The sequence below is a fragment of the Phyllobates terribilis genome, unplaced genomic scaffold (assembly GCF_046119375.1).
Source record: "Phyllobates terribilis strain yellow unplaced genomic scaffold, ASM4611937v1 Scaffold_364__1_contigs__length_1914224, whole genome shotgun sequence".
NCBI classification, from domain to species: domain Eukaryota; kingdom Metazoa; phylum Chordata; class Amphibia; order Anura; family Dendrobatidae; genus Phyllobates; species Phyllobates terribilis.
Genome location: NW_027363124.1, coordinates 1,228,807 through 1,247,334, shown reverse-complemented (window position 1 = coordinate 1,247,334; position 18,528 = coordinate 1,228,807). Strand labels below are relative to the sequence as shown.

Genomic DNA, 18,528 nt, shown 5'->3' with positions numbered 1-18,528 from the left:
TGGCTCAGGTTTCAGGGACAACTGACTTTCAGCTTCTTCACCCTGAGCTGACTCACAGTTACGAAGTCAAGAATACTCGTCTTGACAACTTCTATTCCATATTTATCTTCTTTTAACACTCTCTCAGCAGCCCATCTCTGAAGCTCTTCCTGCTTCAACTGCTCCTTTAACAGTAGAGTTCTCTCAGACCTCTCTGTCTCCAATGCGCCCACTCGGCTCTCGACAGCCAGTCTCTCAAGCTTCTCTTGCTTCAAATGGGCTTGTAGCGACTCCTTGAGCTCCTTGATCCCGGCTTTTACATCCACCGAATCACCCAATCTTGCATTATTCAAAGAGGCATTTGCTTCATACCTCCCTTCTCCGATAGACTCCTCCATCCTGCAGATTCTATCCTTAAGGCACGTCTCTGCCCTCTGGAGATCATCACAGAATGTCTGCCTCTCCTTCACCTGAGCTTCCAGACCTAGGGTCTTTCTGCGGAGATCATCATTTTCATCACGGGTGTCCTGTAGAGTGGTCTCAATCACTTGGCGCATGTGCTCTGCATCCGCCTTATCATCCTCTAGTTTTTCCTTAACCTTGAGGAGACCCTCATAGTCTCTCTTAATTTGTTGCAGTTCCCTACTGAGTTCACCATACTCCATCTTGGATTCAGACAGCTCCCGGTTGAACTGTTCGCGCAGTCATTCTAGGTTTTGATCACGTCCAGAAACTTCATCCTGCAGCGCCCCTTTTAAGGCAGACAGCTCCCTATCCCTCTGGTGTAGACCCTCATCCAGCCTTTGTTTCACCTGCATCAGCTCTAACTGTACCAGGGAGAAACGATCTTTCATCTCGCACAACTCATATTCAAACTGTCAAGCTCCAACTGAAAAACCTCCTCTTTATTTTTCTGGAACTTTTCCTTCTAATTGTTGATTTCCTTGCTGCTTTCCTCCAGTTCTCGCTGTAAGTTCCTCACAACCAGTGGCGTACCGCCAATGGCGGCAGACCACGCGACTGTTATGGGGCCCATGAGCCGGGGGGGCCCCATAGCAGTCCAGGGGTGGACATACAGCCGCCGGTGCAGCTGCGCCGGGTCCCCACCATGCAGCTGCACCAAGGGGCCCGCAAGGTGCACCTGCTCCCTGCACGCAGCGGTCGGGGAGCAATCCCTGCAGCTCCGCTGCTGTCAGGAGGAGAATAGCAGCGGAGTTGGAGGGTTCGTCCTCTGCTTCCTCCCTGACCCAGGCACGCGCAGCTTTATGACGTCATCATGCAGCGTGCGCCTGGGTCAGGAAGAAAGCTGCCGGCAACAAGGAGAATGCTGCAGGGGAGCGAGCTGAGGTAAGTTGTTTTTTTTTTTTGTTGTTGTTTTTACTTAAACGCTGGGGAGGGCAATAATGGGGCTGTGGAGAGGAATGATGGGGCTGGGAAGAGCAATAATGGGGCTGATGGGACTGGGGAGAGCAATGATGGGGCTGGGGAAAGCAATAATGTAGCTTGGGGGAGGGCTGATGGGGCTGGGGAGAGGAATAATGGGGTTGATGGGGCTGGGGAGAGCAATAATGGGGCTGATGGGGCTGGGGAGAGGAATGATGGGTCAGGGGAGAGTAATAATGGGGCTGGGAAGAGCAATAATGGGGCTGGGGTGAAGAATGATGAGGCTGGGGAGAGGAATAATGGAGTTGATGGGGCTGGGGAGAGGAATGATGGGATGATGGGGCTAGGAAGAGCAATAATGGGGCTGTTGGGCCAGGGAGAGGAATGATGGAGCTGATAGGGCCGGGAAGAGGAATGATGGGGTCGGGAAGAGCAATAATGGGGCTGATGGGGCTGGGGAGAGAAATAATGGGATGGAGGGGCTGGTGAGAGCAATAATAGGGACTGATGGGGCTGGGGAGAGGAATAATGGAGTTGATGGGGCTGGGGAGAGGAATGATGGAGCTGATGGGGCTGGGGAGAGCAATAATTGGGCTGATGGGGCCAGGGAGAGGAATGATGGGGCTGATAGGGCCGGGAAGAGGAATGATGGGGTAGAAGGGGCCAGGGAGAGCAATGATGGGGCAGAAGGGGCCAGGGAGAGCAATGATGGGGCTGATGGGGCTGAGGAGAGGAATGATGGGGCTGATGGGTCTGGGAAGAGCAATAATGGGGCGGATGGGGCTGGGGAGAGGAATAATGGGGCTGGGAAGAGCAATAATGAGGCTGATGGGACTGGGAAGAGCGCTGATGGGGCTGGGGAGAGCAATGATGGGGCAGAAGGGGCCAGGGAGAGCAATGATGGGGCTGAGGAGAGGAATGATGGGGCTGATGGGTCTGGGAAGAGCAATAATGGGGCGGATGGGGCTGGGGAGAGGAATAATGGGGCTGGGAAGAGCAATAATGAGGCTGATGGGACTGGGAAGAGCGTTGATGGGGCTGGGGAGAGCAATGATGGGGCTGAGGAGAGGAATGATGATGCTGGGAAGAGCAATAATGGGGCTGATAGGGCTGGGGAGAGCAATGATGGGGATGGTGAGGAAGGGGAGAGCAATGACGTGTTCCTGGGAGAGAGCAATGATGGGATGGTGGGAGAGAGCAATGATGGGGGTGCTGGGAGAGAGCAATGATGGGGGTGCTGGGACAGAGCAATGATGGGGGTGCCAGGAGATAGCAATAATGGGGGTGCTGGGAGAGAGCAATGATGGGGGTGCTGGGAGAGAGCAATGATGGAGGTGCTGGGACAGAGCAATGATGGGGGGGCTGAGAGAGAGCAATGATGGAGGTGCTGGGACAGAGCAATGATGGGGGTGCTGGGACAGAGCAATGATGGGGGGCTGGGAGAGCAATGATGGAGGTGCTGGGACAGAGAAATGATGGGGGTGCTGAGAGAGAGCAATGATGGGGGTGCTGGGAGAGAGCAATGATGGGGGTGCTGGGAGAGAGCAATGATGGGGGTGCTGGGACAGAGCAATGATGGGGGTGCTGGGACAGAGCAATGATGGGGGGCTGGGACAGAGCAATGATGGGGGTGCTGGGACAGAGCAATGATGGGGGTGCTGGGACAGAGCAATGATGGGGGGCTGGCAGAGAGCAATGATGGAGGTGCTGGGACAGAGCAATGATGGGGGTGCTGGGACAGAGCAATGATGGGGGTGCTGGGACAGAGCAATGATGGGGGTGCTGGGACAGAGCAATGATGGGGGTGCTGGGACAGAGTAATGACGGGGGTGCTGGGAGAGAGCAATGACGGGGGTGCTGGGAGAGAGCAATGATGGAGGTGGTGGGAGAGAGCAATGATGGGGGTGCTGGGAGAGAGCAATGATGGGGGTTTCACTTTGCTTGTACTGTAAAGCCTTGTATGTTTTCCGTGTGCACATAGCCTTACAGTTAATTGGGGAGAGTCACAGAGACTGAATAATTTATACTATTGGCTGGTGGAGATTATAGTTAATGGGGGGCACAGTGCTGCTTATCACTTTATATTTTGATTACTAAGTGGCTAATAGTATATTAATGGGGGGTACATATCTGTTTTCAGGGGCGCAGTGTGGGGGAGACACATGTATGCATACAATATGTGACCTTGTTATTTTCTAGGCTGGAGATCATCGTGACAAGACGAGTCGTGGCTGGGCGATGTTGACAGGAAGGTCTGACCAGATGGAGAAGAAGCAGCAGAAACCAACTCTGATCAGTGAGACGTCAGCGGTAAGTGCCTGGATGTAAATATTATTCGGTATCTGCACTGTGTGACTTGGAGTGATAATGTTGTCTGTAAAATCCCTTAGGCTGCTTTCTCACATTTATGTGAAATGTCCGTCTGCAGCCAGATTTTTTTATCGGATGGTCCACGGACTCGTAGAGTTTTATAGATCCATTCACACATCCATGAAAATCACGGATCTGAGAATGAGATCTGTGAGGGTCAGAGAATGTACTGTTCTGATCCGATTTTGAGGATTAGAATAAGACATGCTCAATGCGTCGGTAAAACACGGCAGCACACTGACACTGCACACAGATACAGGAATGTAGCCTTATTATGTATAGCACAGTCCCTTAGTATATAGTATATTCACTTATTATGTATAGCGCCATCCTTAGTTATATAGTTTCCTCTTTTATTATGCATAACACCCTCCCTTATTATGTACCATCCTCTCTAGCTTTAGGGGCTCACAGTTGGGGGATCATACTGTGTTGGGGTCAGCATACTTTGCCCTGGGAGTTGAGGTGGGGTACAGTAGGGTCATTATACTGCGCAGGTGGAGGAATTCACCATGGGGGTATCATACTGTGTTTGGAGGGCCCTTTTATTGGCATCACACTTTATGGGGCAATGAAAGAGAGATCTAGGAATTCAGCAGGAGGAAAATTACCATGTAAAGGATGGAAAGTTGTGAGATCTGATCTTTGGTGACACTGACAATTATTTAAATTTTTTTTTTTGGGGGGGGGCAATCAGAGCTTCTGCTATGGGGCCCCATGATTCCTATGTACGCCCCTGCTCACAACCTGGTTTATCTTCTGCCGTTCAGACTCCAGGCTCAGCTGGTCTGAGGACACGTTCTCCAGGTTTTCCCATAGTTGCTGCACGTCACTCTGACACTGCTGCCTGATAGGCTTCAGCACTTGGTCATGACTGGCCGCCTCCTCTTTCAGGGCTGTCGGATCCTGATCCTTCTGTCTCAGTACTGTACCAGAGGTTGCTACTGGCAACGTCACCTCCTCTTCCCTCCTGATATTATTTGCGCTTTCAGCAAAGGATACAGGAGCAACTTTTTAGTGGCCCTTGCGCCGTCGATGACAAGAGTGGGACTTTCTCACCTCGTCTAGCTCCTCCTGACTGAACTCTCTTTCTACTTTCGTAGTGTCACCGTCAGTTGTGGGGTCTGTGTCACTCCCCAAGGTGTTGTGGACCAACAAGTCACCTCCCACTTTGACGTCAACCCCTTCTGCTGGAGCTACCCCGCTATCAACGGTCAAATTGTCATTTTCAGGCGGTACCAACCCACAACCAGTAACCAATTTCGGTTTTCTACACTCCACCCTCTTTGAGACTCCGACTCCTTTTGGACACCCACACCTATAGGGGGTATTTTAACAAAAAAAAAAACGCAACTGTCTTAGGACCCAGTTCAAAACATCTCTTACCACCTCCCCGGGCAATCTGGGACAATACCGGCGCCCCCGGAGGACTCACAGAATGGTAAGCTACCGCCATACTATACGGTGCCAACTGCTCCTGCCTTTCCTGCACCATGTCCTGTTGCTGTAACTTCAACAGGTACCTTAACCGTTCAGCAGCTTCAGTCTCATCCGCTGCTCCCTTCACAGCCATCTTTATCTGCTCCTGCATTTCTTCAGAAAACTCTATTTTGCTGAAGAGCGTTTGCAGCCTGTCATCTAACCACTTCTCCATTCCGTCTGGGGATACTGCTCCATTCATAGCCATCGCGATACACTATTCACACTAGACACTTAACACCGCTCTCCCCGGAAAATTTTTGTGGCCCCACCAAGCCACAGCAAACCAGGTTTGAGTGCGATGACAATTTTCGTAACCCCGCCGAGTTACAGCCAGATGCTTTAATCTTCGTGACCCCGCCGAGCCACAGCAAGATGCTTGCATCCACATTCGTCGTCCTGTGCCGTTACCCCTAGCAACCAGGCTGCAGTTGCCCGCATTCTCCAACCACATGTAAGGCAGCGCTATTCATCACGCTCGAGGCACTCACTTCACCGGGTCAATTAAAGCACACATGCAACGTTTTCCGGTAATATGAAGTTCAGCAGTTTATTACACATCATAAACCGCTTATAACACAGTCCATCTTAGTAGCTCGCAGGAATGTTACACATGTATCCTAGAGACTTTCCAGTGGCAGCTATGCCCACTTGGCTTCAAATACAGACTTCAGCAAGGTACAGCAACAATATTCATTTATAGCGCCGATTTACCTTTGCCGGGTCTCAGCTGCTTCTATCAGCTCTGTTCTGCCACAGCTATGACTTTAAGGCTCCCCAGACGTAGTCTCCAGGTGGCGTGCCTTCCAAGGCTACTGGTATTCCCCCACACACACAGGGATCCAGCCTCTGCCTGCCAAGCCTCTTGCCTTCCAAGGCTACTGGTATCCGGGACAAAGGGATCCAGCCTCTGCCTTCCAGGTATCACTCCAGGCCTACCAAGCCTCTTGCCTTCCAAGGCTACTGGTATCCGGGACACAGGGATCCAGCCTCCGCCTTCCAGGCATCACCAGGCCTCACCAGGCCTCTCACTCTCTACTGTTTCAAAACCACCAGAATTTATGTATCCTTTTGTGCACACAGGACCTGTGATGATGTCACAGTCATGTGATCAGTCACCTGAGGGGGAGGTAAATGGTCAGCCAGAACACACCCCCTGGACATTTTAGCAATGCAGCAAGCCGCTGCATTAAAATATATATATTATATATATTATATACAGTACAGACCAAAAGTTTGGACACACCTTCTCATTTAAAGATTTTTCTGTATTTTCATGACTATGAAAATTGTACATTCACACTGAAGGCATCAAAACTATGAATTAACACATGTGGAATTACATAGTTAACAAAAAATTGTGAAACAACTGAAAATATGTCTTATATTCTAGGTTCTTCAAAGTAGCCACCTTTTGCTTTGATGACTGCTTTGCACACTCTTGGCATTCTCTTGATGAGCTTCAAGAGGTAGTCACCGGAAATGGTTTTCACTTCACAGGTGTGCCCTGTCAGGTTTAATAAGTGGGATTTCCTGCCTTATAAATGGGGTTGGGACCATCAGTTGTGTTGTGCAGAAGTCAGGTGGATACACAGCTGATAGTCCTACTGAATAGACTGCTAGAATTTGTATTATTATGGCAAGAAAAAAGCAGCTAAGTAAAGAACAATTAGGCAAACTTTGAAAGTGTCCCCAAGTGCAGTTGCAAAAACCATCAAGCGCTACAAAGAAACTGGCTCACATGAGGACCGCCCCAGGAAAGGAAGACCAAGAGTCACCTCTGCTTCTGAGGATAAGTTTATCCGAGTCACCAGCCTCAGAAATCGCAGGTTAACAGCAGCTCAGATTAGAAACCATGTCAATACCACACAGAGTTCTAGCAGCAGACACATCTCTACAGCAACTGTTAAGAGGAGACTTTGTGCAGCAGGCCTTCATGGTAAAATAGCTGCGAGGAAACCACTGCTAAGGACAGGCAACAAGCAGAAGAGACTTGTTTGGGCTAAAGAATACAAGGAATGGACATTAGACCAGTGGAAATCTGTGCTTTGGTCTGATGAGTCCAAATTTGAGATCTTTGGTTCCAACCGCCGTGTCTTTGTGCGACACAGAAAAGGTGAACGGATGGACTCTACATGCCTGGTTTCCACCGTGAAGCATGGAGGAGCAGGTGTGATGGTGTGGGGGTGCTTTGCTGGTGACACTGTTGGAGATTTATTTAAAATTGAAGGCATACTGAACCAGCATGGCTACCACAGCATCTTGCAGCGGCATGCTATTCCATCCGGTTTGCGTTTAGTTGCACCATCATTTATTTTTCAACAGGACAATGACCCCAAACACACCTCCAGACTGTGTAAGGGCTATTTGACCAAGAGGGAGAGTTATGGGGTGCTACGCCAGATGACCTGGCCTCCACAGTCACCAGACCTGAACCCAATCGAGATGGTTTGGGGTGAGCTGGACCGCAGAATGAAGGCAAAAGGGCCAACAATTGCTAAGCATCTCTGGGAACTCCTTCAAGATTGTTGGAAGACCATTTCCGGTGACTACCTCTTGAAGCTCATCAAGAGAATGCCAAGAGTGTGCAAAGCAGTCATCAAAGCAAAAGGTGGCTACTTTGAAGAACCTAGAATATAAGACATATATTCAGTTGTTTCACACTTTTTTGTTAAGTATATAATTCCACATGTGTTAATTCATAGTTTTGATGCCTTCAGTGTGAATGTACAATTTTCATAGTCATGAAAATACAGAAAAATCTTTAAATGAGGTGTGTCCAAACTTTTGGTCTGTACTGTATATACGGTATATACATATATATATATATATATATATATATAGTCAAGTCATATTCCCCGACTCTACAGACCACATGCTGCTGTTGTACTTGGCAGGTCCGGACCAGTTGGAGTGGAGACGAATGCGGGAGACCAAAGTCTAAAAATAAACTTTTCTTTAACAAGAACCTGATGAGAGTTATATACATCAGATAGCAGGCACAACACTTTATGAATGCTTCTCCTGCATTATGCAGAGTCAGGAACTTTCCAGTTACATGTGGTGGTACATACAGTGCTGGCCAAAAGTATTGGCACCCCTGCAATTCTGTCAGATAATACTCAGTTTCTTCCTGAAAATGATTGCAATCACAAATTCTTTGGTATTATTCTCTTCATTTAATATGCTTGCAAGGAAAAAACACAAAAAGAATTGTCCTAAAGCCAAATTGGATATAATTCCACACCAAACCTAAAAAAGGGGGGTGGACAAAAGTATTGGCACCCTTTGAAAAATCATGTGATGCTTCTCTAATTCGTGTAATTAACAGCACCTGTAACTTACCTGTGGCACCTATCAGGTGTTGGTAGTGATGAGAGAGCAGTAAAATGCTCGAGTGCTCGGTATTTGAATCAAGCAGGTCGGACGCTCGGACGGGCTCAATTCGAGTAACGAGTACAATAGACGTCAATTGAAAACTTGAGCATTTTTTACAGAGACTGTAACAAGAGGGCAGGAAAATCACTGAAATTGATGGAAACAGCTCTAAAATGGAATGGGAACAGCATGAAGAAGATGCCTTGACACATCTCTGACTCCGAGATCGCTGCTGGGAACAATGTTGTCAGAGTATTACACAACTTTTAAGGACTGACAATAAGACATACAAAGCCGAAGATAAAATTGATTTTAAAAGAAAAAATGTTAGTTAACATTCTTTTCCATAATGACTTGTATATAAGGCAAAATTAAAAAGAGAAAAAAAAAACGCCTCCTCTACTCCTTAGGCTATGTTCACCCGTAGCATTTTTACACTTTCTCATTGCTTTCAATTGTGAAAAAATGCAGCACAAACGCTGGAAAAATGCTAAAAGAATTGACATGTTGCTTTTTTCAAAAATGCAGCAGTCTTCCATGTCAGGAAAAAAAAGGAATAGTATGCATGAGATTTCTGAAATTTTTCCCATTTGTATGGAGTGTGTCTCCTAGACTGGTAAAGTCAATTGTGAGGCAGTGAGGGGGATCATATGCGAGAGATGGTATGTATCCCCCAGGATTCTCATAGAAGGTTATTGAACCTGCTAGAGTGCATTGCAATCACAGACACAGCTGTGGTTGTAGTGCAAAATAAAAGTAAGTTTGGACTAGGTCAAGCTTAAGAAGTTGGGTTAAGAAGACCCGACATGGGCTTTTATTTTTGGAGTGATCTACAGGATGGAAGTGGGGTGGATCACTCCCTCCAGCCCGAGTCTTACAACTGGCTCATGTCAACAGTTTTCATTTAAAAACCTGCAGCAAAGGTTTGGGAATGTCAGTGGTTTGCTTGCCAGCTCCAGTGCAGGAGACTCTGTGCACTGCAAGCCTGTGTGAAAGCATAACACAGGCCTGTGAAGGCAACGTTACTGGCGCACCTCAGACGAAAACAGCGCTGCAGTCGCCCACGTCAACCAGTTTACACGGGCATTTGGACCACCCAGCTGCAATCCGGAGGACATCATTTGCATTTAAATTGTGAGTTTTTGCTAATAAAGACATTTAAGTTGAACTTTCCTTGGGTCACTGCCTCATTACCGCACATTGTGAACACTGCCGCACTACAATATTTACTGCTGCAGCAACCTAAAACAAAAGTCCTTTTCAGGCCACATATTTTCTTTTCCCTATTAAGAACTGACAAAAATAAGAAGGAGAAGGATCTCCGATACACCCTGTATTAGACATAAAAAGGTCCTCATACACATTCTATTAAAATTGTTAGATAGTGGGACTCCTGGGGTCATAAGGCATATGCACTAAGTGCAAGGGCAGCCAAAAATTAGAAGGAGGGACTTCAATATGCCTTAGAGGAGACGTAGAGGAGGGCCTCAGAAAACATTTGTTTCCCAGTTGAAAGGAGTGGGACTCCTAGATTAGTAAATCCTATTCACTAAGTGCAAGGGCTGAAAAACACATACACACCCTGTAAAAAATAAGAGCGAGGGTCTCACGATCCACCTGTTGATATGGTGGATAAGGAGGAGGACACGGAAAATAATAAACCATGAACCGTATACACTTGTTTGAGTGGAAAAGGGGTGTATGGGAATACACCAGAAAAAAAGGAACATTTTAATTGGATTTATGTTCTGCTGCTGTCATCCGGTGGGGTTGAAAAGCCCGTGCCAATCTAGATCTTGTTCATTTTGATAAGAGTCAACCTGTCAGCCTTTTCATTTGACAGAAGGATGCACCTATCAGTTATTATGCCCCAGAGGCACTAAAAACCCACTCTGACAAAACCCTAGTGGCAGGACAGGCCATCACCTCCAAGGCGTAGAGAAACAGTTGATGCCACATGTCCAGTTTGGATATTCTATAGTTGTATGGCACAGAGGAATCACGGGGGATGCTGTTCCAAAATGTTTCCCTCCTTGTTAGAGTATCCCGTGCATTAGGGCACTGGGAGGGTCTAATGAAACTGTCCCAGACCTTTGATAGTCTCCCCCTGCCTCTGTCTGACCTGGTTTGAGTCTCCTTCATCTCTGCTCCTCGGTTGTCCAAGGATCTATGACCTCTGCTGCCAGTGTTGTCAGATGGTAATTTTTGTACTAATTGTTCAACTAGGGACTTCTGGTATTGCACCATTTTACTAGCCCTCTCCATTGCAGGAAGGAGAGATTGAAAGTTCTGCTTGTAGAATAGGTCAAGAAGAGTGAACAACCAGTAATCAGTGTTGGCCAAACTGCGTGCAATGCAAGCGTCACGGGAAAGCAGCGGGACATAAAGTCAGCCATGTGTGCCAGATTCCCAACAGACATCCCTCTCCTCACCAGGAGGACTACTATCCATCTCCTCCTTTTCCTCCTCGCTCTCTTCCTCCTCTTTAGCCCATTCACGCTAAACAGATAGGATGAATCTGATGAATCTGATGTGGCTAGTACCCTCTGTAGCATAGGCAATCATCTCCTGTTCCTCCTCCTGATTCCCAGGCGCCGGTCGGTGTGATCCTGATGCTGCACACAGATGGCACACGGTTGCCACAGACGGACACACGGATATCTCAGGTACCAGTTTTTCCGGTCCCGGAAATATATGGACATGTGAAACCGGCCCAAGAGAGGATTCACACTATTTAGGCCCTGGCAACGAGAAACTCCTTATCGTGGCTGCCGGGTACACATGAATTGGCCAATTTAAATGCTAAGATTTCTCAGTTATTTCTACTTTCTACAGCAGTAATGCAATTCAAATTTCATATTTTTCATATTTGCATACTTAGCGTTACAGAGTCCTACTTTATTTGATTGTTATATATGGAGATGGCTACTCTTAGTAAGCACCTGTACACACCAGTTTTCTGTTTTGGTAGTGACGGTCAGTCTTCTTTGATATTTGTAATAGTGACGTCAGGCGGGGTGGCAAGGTGAGGTTTTAAAACACCATCTTTTTCTTGGTCTCATGGTCTGGTATGGAGGGGTTTCTATCTCTCTCGTTTTTCTGCAAACGATTGTGCGGAATCCAAAATGTACTGTGGGTAACCCTTTTTCCTGAATCTGGTGTTCATGTATATTCGCTGTATATTAGAATCTGTGACATTAGTACAGTTAGTTCTCAACCGTAAAAATTGACCCATTGGGTTTTCCTTTTTTTAGGGGATGAGGTCGTGGCTATCCCACTTCAATTAGTTTATTAGTGCTTGTAGGTTTATGGTAGAGTGTCCCTAGGGTCCCATCCTGTTATTTCTAAATTAATACATCCTGGAAAGGAAACTGGTAAAAAAAAATCAGATGTAAATCTAAGGCCCACTCTATTGATGTTGAGTTCCCTGACAAATTCAAGAAACTGTTCACTCGTCCCTGACCAGATGATAAAAATGTAGTTAATATATCTATACCATACCCCAATATATGGATGCCACCACTTTATGATCATCCCTGAATATTATGGTTTCTTCCCAGCAGCCCAGGAATAGGTTAGAATATGAGGGGGCACAGGGGTTCCCCATCGCAGTACCCCTGAGCTGGTGGAAGTACTTCCTGTCAAAAAGAAAAAAGTTTTGAGTAAGAGGGAATTTTAGAAGATCCTCCATGAAGTCATTATGTCTGCTACACTCTATTGATCTTGATTTCAAGAAATATACCTCATGCGGTATATTACTGTACAAAGCCTTGAAATCTTGTGAGGCCCGCTCCCCTACATGCATGTATACATGCTTGCGGGTATACATGTAGGGGAGCAGGCAAAGGGAAAACCATTTTCCAGAGAGATAATTCCAACTGTAAAACCTCAAGCGGTACTGGGGGAACATTACATTGTGTGGGGGATATCATACTTTCTGCAAAAGGGGCATAATTGGGGCATTACACTGTGTGGGGGCATCATACATCCTGCATAAGGGGCAAAAATGGGGGCATTAAACATCCTGCATAAGGGGCATAATGGGGACATTACTCTGTGTGGGGGCATCATACATCCTGCATAAGGGGCATAATGGGGGCATTACACTGTGTGGGGACATCATACATACTACATAAGGGGCATAATGGGGGCATTACACTGTGTGGGGGCATCATACATCCTGCATAAGGGGCATAATGGGGGCATTACACTGTGTGGGGGCATCATACATCCTGCATAAGGGGCATAATGGGGGCATTACACTGTGTGGGGACATCATACATCCTGCATAAGGGTCAAAACGGGGGCATTAAACATCCTGCATAAACGGCATAATGGGGACATTACACTGTGTGGGGGCATCATACATACTGCATAAGGGGCATAATTGGGGCATTACACTGTGTGGGGGCATCATACATCCTGCATAAGGGGCATAATTGGGGCATTACACTGTGTGGGGACATCATACATCCTGCATAAGGGGCAAAAATGGGGGCATTAAACATCCTGCATAAGGGGCATAATGGGGACATTACTCTGTGTGGGGGCATCATACATACTGTATAAGGGACATAATGGGGGCATTACACTGCGGGGGCATTACACTGTGTGGGGGCATCATACATCCTGCATAAGGGGCATAATGGGGGCATTACACTGTGTGGGGGGCATCATACATACTGCATAAGGGGCATAATGGGGGAACATTATACTGTGTGGGGGCATCATACATCCTGCATAAGGGGCATAATGGGGGCATTACACTGTGGGGGCATCATACATACTGCATAAGGGGCATAATGGGGGCATTACACTGTGTGGGGGCATCATACATCCTGCATAAGGGGCATAATGGGGGCATTACACTGTGTGGGGGCATCATACATACTGCATAAGGGGCATAATGGGGGCATTACACTGTGGGGCAGTAAAGGGGTCCTGTACTATGAGAACAATACGTTTCCTCCCTTCCTGTCTCCATAGTTGGGTCGTATGTATCTATTACAGGAAACAGAACAAAAACCTTATGATTCTTATAAAGGGGCAACACAAGACCCCAAAAGAGTCTCCGTGCTGAAGGGGTTAATGCCCCCTGCGCCCAGTAATGGGGTCTCCACATACCTCCACCTGCAGAGCCGCCACCACCACATATATGGCTGCTCTGTGCGCACAGGAGCTGTGATGAGGTCACAGGAGGGGCGGAGTCAGGGGTCACATGATCAGGGGCCTCAGTGGATGCAGGACTCTGCTGTGCTGGTTGTCATGGTGCTGGATGAGCTGAAGTTTATGTGTGGGGTCAGGAGGGGTTTACAGTGTGGATGTAGCAGAGCCGCGTGTGTACGAGGTGTATGGAGCAGAGCCGTGTGTGTACGAGGTGTACGGAGCAGAGCCGTGTGTGTACGAGGTGTACGGAGCAGAGCCGTGTGTGTACGAGGTGTACGGAGCAGAGCCGTGTGTGTACGAGGTGTACGGAGCAGAGCCGTGTGTGTACGAGGTGTACGGAGCAGAGCCGTGTGTGTACGAGGTGTACGGAGCGGAGCCGCGTGTGTACGAGGTGTACGGAGCGGAGCCACGCATGTACGAGGTGTACGGAGCAGAGCCGTGTGTACGAGGTGTACGGAGCGGAGCCGCGTGTGTACGAGGTGTACGGAGCAGAGCCGCGTGTGTACGAGGTGTACGGAGCAGAGCCGCGTGTGTACGAGGTGTACGGAGCAGAGCCGCGTGTGTACGAGGTGTACGGAGCAGAGCCGCGTGTGTACGAGGTGTACGGAGCAGAGCCGCGTGTGTACGAGGTGTACGGAGAGGAGCCGCGTGTGTACGAGGTGTACGGAGAGGAGCCGCGTGTGTACGAGGTGTACGGAGCAGAGCCGCGTGTGTACGAGGTGTACGGAGCAGAGCCGCGTGTGTACGAGGTGTACGGAGCAGAGCCGTGTGTGTACGAGGTGTACGGAGAGGAGCCGCGTGTGTACGAGGTGTACGGAGCGGAGCCGCGTGTGTACGAGGTGTACGGAGCGGAGCCGCGTGTGTATGAGGTGTACGGAGCAGAGCCGCGTGTGTATGAGGTGTACGGAGCAGAGCCGCGTGTGTACGAAGTGTACGGAGCAGAGCCGCGCGTGTACGAGGTGTACGGAGCAGAGCCGCGCGTGTACGAGGTGTACGGAGCAGAGCCGCGCGTGTACGAGGTGTACGGAGCAGAGCCGCGCGTGTACGAGGTGTACGGAGCAGAGCCGCGCGTGTACGAGGTGTACGGAGCAGAGCCGCGCGTGTACGAGGTGTACGGAGCGGAGCCGCGCGTGTACGAGGTGTACGGAGCGGAGCCGCGCGTGTACGAGGTGTACGGAGCGGAGCCGCGCGTGTACGAGGTGTACGGAGTGGAGCCGTGTGTGTACGAGGTGTACGGAGCAGAGCCGCGTGTGTGAGGTGTACGGAGCAGAGCCGGGCGTGTACGAGGTGTACGGAGCGGAGCCGCGTGAGTACGAGGTGTACGGAGCAGAGCCGCGTGTGTACGGAGCGGAGCCGCGTGTGTACGAGGTGTACGGAGCAGAGTCGTGTGTGTATGAGGTGTACGGAGCGGAGCCGCGTGTACGAGGTGTACGGTGCGGAGCAACGTGTGTACGAGGTGTACGAAGCGGACCCGCACGTGTACGAGGCATACGGAGCGGAGTCGCACATGTACGGAGTGGAGCCGCACGTGTACAAGGTGTACGGAACGGAGCCGCGTGTGTACGAGGTGTACGGAGCGGAGCAACGCGTGTACGAGGTGTACGGAGTGGAGCCGCGCGTGTACAAGGAATACGGAGCGGAGCCGCGGTGTGCAAGGTGTACGGAGCGGAGCCGCGTGTACGTGGTGTACGGAGCAGAGCCGCGCGTGTACGAGGTGTATGGAGCAGAGCCGCGCGTGTACGAGGTGTATGGAGCAGAGCCGCGCGTGTACGAGAGATGCAATATTTGTCCATGTATTGTAAATATTAGTGATGAGCGAGCGTGCTCGCCACTGCTCGATACTTGATCAGTCATCGTGGTGCACTCATTACTTGTTCGAGTATAAAACCAGATGAAGCAATGCGGCCGGCCAATCACAGTAATTCCAGTAGCCAACATGGCAACACGGCATTACCGTGTAAGGCAGGGAATCCCTGTGTGTTTAATGGTAGTCTAACATCCGCGAAACATGTGGGGCAGGGACTCTAGCACCAGAGATATTTGATTGAAAATCCGAGCACCGCGATGATCTATTAAGTATCGAGCAGTGGCAAGCATGCTTGCTCATCATTAGAAAATATATGAATACAGTTAGGTCCAGAAGTATTTGGAAAGTGACTGAATATTTGTGATTTAAGCTCTGCAGGCCACCAATTTGGATTTAAAATGATACAAAAAAAGGGGTTGAACAAAAATACCCTGTGAAACGTTTAGGAATTGCAACCATTTGTCTACAAAGCCTCTTCATTTCGAGGGCTCAAAAGTAATTGGGCAACTAAAAGAGGTTGTCCACTACTTTTTCATTGATGATCCATCCTTAGGATAGGTCATCGATGTTCAAACATCGATGATCTGCCGATCACTTATCGTTGCCGTCCAGAAATACTCACTTGCCGAGCTAGCCGTCTTCTGGTAGTGGCCGTGGCACGGTACTACACAACCGCCTCATATTGTCTAATCTAGCCTTTGTATTTTTAAGGCTCATTAATGCTTTGCACCTTGTGGTGAACCCTCTGTATTTGCTCTCATGAAGTCTTCTCTTTTATGTTGGACCTAGACACTAAAAAACACCTACTTCCTGGAGAGTTGATATTGTAAAGGGGCTTTTCTTCACCATGGAAAGGATTCTTCAATCGGCCACCACTGTTTTGTTCAGTGGACGTCCACAACTTTTTGAGTTTCCAAGCTCACCAGTGCACTTTTTTTTGCAGAATGTATCAAACTGTTGATTTGGTCACTCCTAACATTTCTGCAATCCCTTTGGTGATTTGATCTTTTCACTTCCATTGAGAGCATCTTTCTGTGTTATGGGTTCATAGCAACAGCTTCCAAATACAAAAGCCACACCTGGAATCAGCTCAAGACCTTTTACTTGCTTCATTGATGATGGATTAATGAGAGAAGAGCCCATACAGCCAATGAAAGAGCTTTTGAGAATTGACCAAAAGAGGCGGCTCCATATAACCGAGCTGTAATTTCTAAACCTTTACTCCAATTAGGATGTTAATACCTTCAAATTAAAGCTGAAAGTTGGCACTATAAGCCCAGATTGATTCTATAATTGTATCTTGAATATCTTTTGGTAAATAGCTAAAATTCCAAAACTTATGTCACTGTTCAAATATTTTTTGGACCTAACTATCTAAAGGTGCTATTGACATGAAATTTTCACCAGTTGTCAGTAACAACCCATCTAATCCACACAGGTAAGGAAATCCAATCATAGATAGCCATAAATTTAATTATGTGTAATCATGAAAAATAAAGTAAAAGTAATACCTACGTACAAAAGCCTTTGTTGGTGATGACAGCTTGAAGATGCCTCCTGTATGGAGAAACTAGTAGCATGCATTACTCAAGCGTGATTTTGGCCAATTCTTCAACACAAACACTCTTCAAATCCTAAGGTCCCATGGGCTTCTTCTATGAACTCTGGCCTTTAGTTTCTCCCATAAATTTTCTATTGAATTCAGGTCAGGTGATTGGCTGGGTCATTCTAGCAACTTTATTTTTTTTTATCTGAAACCAATTCAGAGTTTCCTTGGCTGTGTGTTTGGGATCATTATCTTGCTGAAATGTAAACCCTAGATTCATGTTCATCATCCTGGAAGATGGCAGATTTTTTATCACGAATGTCTCTGTATATTTGTGCATTCATCCTTCCTTCATTTATACAAAGTTTTCTAGTGCCGTATGCTGAAAAACTGCCCCACACCATGATGCTCCCACCTCCAAACTTCACTGTTGGTATGTTGTTTTTGGGGTGATATGCAGTGCCTTTTAGTGTCAAAACTTGGAGTGTATTATGGCATCCAAAGAGTTCACTTTTTGTCTCATCTGATCAGACTATGTAATTCACATTCTTGTCCACATGTTGTTGAACAAACTTTAAACATGCTTGAACATGCTTTTTGTTCAGAAATGGAGCTAGAGTGCATTACTTATAGTTTTCTTTGAAACAATTTTACCTCCTGATTCAAGATCCTCCTGTAGCTTTCCTCAGATAATAGTTGGCTCTTGGACAATTTTTAGGATAATTTGTTTCACTCCTCGGTCTGAAATCTGGCTGTGGCAGGTTTATGGTGAAATTATGTTCTTTCAACTACCAGATTATTGCTGCAACAGTACTCACTGGAACCTTCAGTAGTTTAGAATTTTTTCTGTAATCAATACCATCAGTATATCTTGAACAATATGGTTGCAAAGGTACCGATATAAGACCAATAAATCAAAGGCCCTCCTATGTATCAAGCATAAATCCTACATAGAAGAAATTAGGAGTATACAGCCAAATAGAGATACAATATAAGAAATTGTATTGAGCAGAAATAATAAAAATATTAAAAACTGAAAAATAAGTTGTACCAAGAATATAAACCTGACCTAGGGGGCATATATATTGTATGACAAATTTAACAAGAGGTAAGTGTAGATCTTCAAAGAGGTTGTCCAGTACTTAGTGTGAGGACCTGGCCGCTTTCTACATACTTTTCCAGCACTGAGCACCCCTTTTCGTCAATCTTAATTTTGTGTTTTGTTAGAAATTTGCTTGCTGTGTTTTGTTATTGATTTGTTTGCTCATCAGTTCAACCTCAGGTATCTATTCCATTCAGTGACCATATCTCCGAGACCTTGGGCCATTGTCACCACAGGTAAACCCAGGGGATGGGTTCCACCTGAGAAAATATCTCCACTAAGGCACAATTAGCTGGGGGAGGGAGGGGTGAGCTCTTC

General features: G+C 47.4%; 1 protein-coding gene across 1 annotated transcript in view; it reads right to left on the bottom strand.

The window, feature by feature from the left end:
- Nucleotides 1–13,769, bottom strand: part of LOC141222898 (uncharacterized) — a 34,130-nt gene extending 20,361 nt beyond the window's left edge. The window contains exon 1 of the mRNA XM_073666732.1: nucleotides 13,714–13,769. Within this exon, the coding sequence (XP_073522833.1) occupies nucleotides 13,714–13,742 (29 nt within the window). The 5' untranslated portion in view covers nucleotides 13,743–13,769. The remainder of the gene's footprint in view (nucleotides 1–13,713) is intronic.
- Nucleotides 13,770–18,528: the final 4,759 nt, after the last annotated feature.